We start from the raw sequence: 4481 nt of genomic DNA on the forward strand, positions 1-4481 counted from the left end.
ACCAGAAACTATAAAACTCCTAGAGGAAAACATAGGCAAAACCCTATCTGACATAAATCACAGGAGGATACTCTATGACCCACCTACCAGAGTAATGCAAATAAATGAATAGGACCAAATTATATAGCAAAATAGCAAAAGAGTAAAAATAAATGAATAGGACCAAATTAAATTCAAAAGCTTTTGCACACTAAAGGAAACTATAAGCAAGGTGAAAAGACAGCCTTCAGAATGGGAGGAAGTAATAGCAAACAAAGCAGGAGACAAATAAATAATCTCAAAAATATAAAAGAGGCTCCTATGGCTCAATTCAAGAAAAAGAAATGACCAATTCAAAAAACGGGCCTAAGAACTAAACAGACATTTCTCCAAAGAAGACACACAGGCGGCCAACAAACACATGAAAAGATGCTCAACATCACTCATTATCAGAGAAATGTAAATCCAAACCAACTTGAGGTACCATCACACGCTGGTCAGAATGGGTGTCATGCAAAAGTCTACAAACAATAAATGCTGGAGAGGGTGTGGAGAAAAGGGAACCCTCTCACATTGTTGGTGGGAAAGCAAACTAGTACAGCCACTACAGAGAATAGTGTGGAGACTCCTTACAAAACTGAAAGGAGAACTGCCATGTGAACCAGGAAGCCCACTGCTGGGCATACACACCAAGGAAACCAGAATTGAAAGAAACACGTGTACCCCAATGTTCATCGCATAACTTTTTATAATAGCCAGGACATGGAAGTAATCTAGAGGACCATCAGGTGACTCAAGGATAAGAAAGCTGTTGTACATATACACAATGGAATATTACTCATCCATTAAAAAGAATCCGTTTGAATCAGTTCTAATGAGGTGGATGAACCCGGAGTCTATTATACAGAGTGAAGGAAGTCAGAAAGAAAAACACCAATACACTACACTAACACGTATACATGGAATTGAGAAAGATGGCAATGATGACCCTATATGCGAGAAAGCAAAAGAGACACAGATGTATAGAACAGTCTTTTGGACTCCGTGGGAGAAGGCGAGGGTAGGATGATTTGAGAGAATAGCATTGAAACATGTATATTATTATATGTGAAACAGATCCCCAGTTCATTATGATGCATGAGAATAGGTGATCAGGGCTGGTGCACTGGGATGATCCTGAGGGATGGGATGGGGAGGGAGGTGGGAGGGGGGGTTCAGGATGGGAACCCATGGACACCCATGGCTGATTCATGTCAATGTATGGCAAAAACCACTACGATATTGTAACGTAATTGGCCTCAAATCAAAATAGATGAATTAAGAAAAAAGAACTGAAAAAAAGAAAAGAATAAAGAAAGGACAGCACACCCAGGGGGTCTTTCAATTTTATTGATTTTAAATCACATTCAGTGACTTACTGGGAATCATCAATGGGGTCTCCCAGGAGGTAGAGTGCCAGAAAGATTTAATTAGTGAGCTACAGTCCAGATAAAAGATAACATATCACTGAGTTAAAGTTTGAACTCAACTCCTTTAATGGCCACAGTGAAAGTCTGTGTTATAGTTGTCTCCCAAAAGTTTTCTGAAGGCACGCAGGATTCTTATGGTCAGAGACTGCCTTATGTATCTCCATATTTGATTGACTATTCCTTGGAACTTTTAAAACATTTCAAAATGAAAGTTAACACCAAATTAAATATTTCATACTCTTCCTTTTAAACCATGAGAAACTTGTAGAATTTGGACTAACAAAAGACTTTTTTGGGGAAGAAAGTTTTACAACCGAAGTTATTTTGCAATCCTAGGGTATGGTGATAATTACAAGACCAGCTTTTACTCAGTCTTATGTTAGTACATATGTAAAAATTCTCTGTACAGACTTCCATGACTGTCCAGTGGTTAGGACTCCGTGCTTTCACTAGAAGGGCACGGGTTCAATCGCTGTTCAGGGAACCATGCTTCCACAAGCGGCATAGGGCCCCCCGAAAAAAAAAAAAATTCTCTGTGGGTGGTGATCCTGTTTGTAATTTGCACTGGGATTGGGCCACCACCCCTGCTCTTCCTTTGGGAATACACTGCTCCCTAATTTTCCTTAGCAGAAAGGTGTCCTAATCATTATTTGGTTTGTTCCCTCCAAACATTATTTTACTCCCTGGGTGTGGAATTTGTGGGTTTTAGATGTATCAGCACTTTGTGCCTTCTGAGCACCTTTAGCTGACAGCATAGGCGAGTGATGCAACAGTCCCTTTTATGAGGTAGGTGGCCAGGAGGTGATTTCTGCCCACCTTTCTCAGGGGGAGTTTCACACTCACCACCCCCATGTGACAACCTCTTCCTCTCTGGGTCTGGCAATCTAGACCCTACTGTCATTCCACACCCCAAACAAAGGCAGTAACACCATACCACTCCTCCTTGCCCTTGAAATCAAGTGTTAAGCAGGGTTATCCATCTTCAGTGCAGACTCCTGACCCAATCCAGACCTCTACTCTCTGGCTAACTGGGGACCCGAGGGTCTGTTCCCCAACCTCTCGGGACCCCATATCCCTCCCATCTCCAGTGCCCACCTCTTCTCTTCGTTCCCTCCCTTCCATCAGAAAATTCACACACACACACAAATATCATCTTTTTACCATTTGATGTTTATTGTAATTGCAGCCATCACTTGATGATGTTAGTGTGAGAGTCTTTTCTTGGTTGGCCATTTCTAACAAAGCAGACCTCTGGAGACCCAGTTCTAAACTGTCTGACCTTTTCGATTCAGTTACTGGCTGCCCAGGTTGGACTGCTCCAGGGTCTCGTATTCTGGGGCGGCTGGGCTTATCTTCTCTTTGGATTCTGCCTCCTTCTTTGATTCCGCCTCATACGTTGGGACCTTTTACGGCTTTGATTCAGTTTCTTACGTGCACAGGAACGGAAAAAACAGTTTGGTGTTCTTGTTTTCTTCACCTTCTTCGACTGAGTGGCATATGATCGGATTTTCTTTCTCAAGGTTCCTTGTAGAGGTCTTCTGACCCTCATGGTCATATTTCGTGCCTGGAAAGACACGACAAGGGTATTAGTTTTTAGGAAAGAAAAAAGCGGCGTTGGAAGGGAGATTTCATGAAAAAGGGATGTGGGCCAATGAGGGCTTTTGTGCCAGGCAAGGGCTGTGTAGAGGTTTTGGGCAGCAAAGTCAGTGGAGAACATGGGCAGCTCAGTTGGAATCATCTTACTTTCACACTGCCTCTGTACCTCCGTTGACAAAGGGTCTTCTTTTTTCCGTTCATCCTGGAAGCAAACCGCATTGGAACTCTTCTGGACTGCCGTGGCTTCCTGGTTACCTTAGTCATGATGATGCCAAGAAGTGGCCTAACCTAGAACCTCTGCCTCTGAGCTCTCTATTTATACCCTTTCAGGACAATGAGGAGCCACACCCTTCAATCTGATTGGTCAGTGAGGCACCACCCCAGCCAATAGCATCTTGGGGGGCTTAGACATCACAATGTACCACTGTGCCCATCAACATGGGCGAGTGGATGCCGAGGGAGACCATTCTATAACTTTTCCACTGCTGACACCTCTGTGTGTCTGATTCTGGGGAGTGGTGATTCAGGGGCACGGTGTTTCTCCTCATGAGCTTCAAACTTCCTTTCAGTTCCCTTTATCCTTTGACTTATATGTGCCACTTCAACACTCCTGCCTCCTTCATCCCTCTATAAAGATCTGCCAAACCCTTTCTGTCCCACTTCAGCCTTTCAGAGTAATCACTTCATCTCTAGACCACCTTCTGCCTCTTGGGGGTTCCTGAGGCCCTTAAGGAACTTCAGAGCAAGCACTTAAGGTGGAAAAAGGTAATAAAGAACACGTTGGGTGTTTTATCTACTGCGATGAGCTTTAACGACCCCCAGACTTGGTGAATGCTCAGTCTGTTGCCCAAAGTTTAATACACAGTCTACATAAGATTACACATCAGAACAAAGACAGTTTTAAATGTCTCCTCCACTAAATTTTTTTGGGATACTTCAACTCTCATATTGAGCAAGGAAACTCAACTTGCCCCATCTACCGGAAATACATTCCTGTTTATTATTATTATTATTATTTTCTTTTTTTTTTTAAGGAAGGTGCTCAAAGTCAAAAGTCAGTTCACCAGTGTACGACTGAGTCTTGACTAAATCACTTCCCCAGTTATCCCTCCTTGACAGTTATCAGTAGGTAGGGCCCATTGCAGTGCTGACCAATAGCTGAGCAGGACAAGTACCTATAGGTAGCTCAGTGATAGTTGGCTGCTTGTGGGTGGGGCCAGTGAGGCACGGACCAATGGCTGAGCTACTCCTGTTGCCTAGTAACAGGATGCAGAGTAATAAGGCACAGCAATGGCTACCTGCGAAGGGCTGTGCTCTGTTACATAAGGACACTTTGGGTCCAGTGTGCTGGAATCTTTGTGATTGACTCATTTCCAACCTCAGATTTTGATTTCACATAATTATTTAACTTTTGCATATCATACTTTTCATTATATT

The 4481-nt window shown here is 43.1% G+C and overlaps 1 protein-coding gene across 1 annotated transcript; it reads right to left on the reverse strand.

Annotated features, from left to right (window-relative positions):
* Positions 1 to 2600: 2600 nt before the first annotated feature.
* Positions 2601 to 3335, reverse strand: MGC148328 (uncharacterized LOC783058). Its single transcript, NM_001080346.2, is given in 2 exon segments — positions 2601 to 3012; positions 3192 to 3335. Coding segments are annotated over 2 exon segments (333 nt in total). The 5' UTR covers positions 3309 to 3335; the 3' UTR covers positions 2601 to 2796.
* Between the last annotated feature and the right edge of the window lie 1146 nt (positions 3336 to 4481).

Source organism: Bos taurus, unplaced genomic scaffold (assembly GCF_002263795.3).
Source record: "Bos taurus isolate L1 Dominette 01449 registration number 42190680 breed Hereford unplaced genomic scaffold, ARS-UCD2.0 Super-Scaffold_1723_ScbfJmS_2085, whole genome shotgun sequence".
Lineage (NCBI taxonomy): Eukaryota > Metazoa > Chordata > Mammalia > Artiodactyla > Bovidae > Bos > Bos taurus.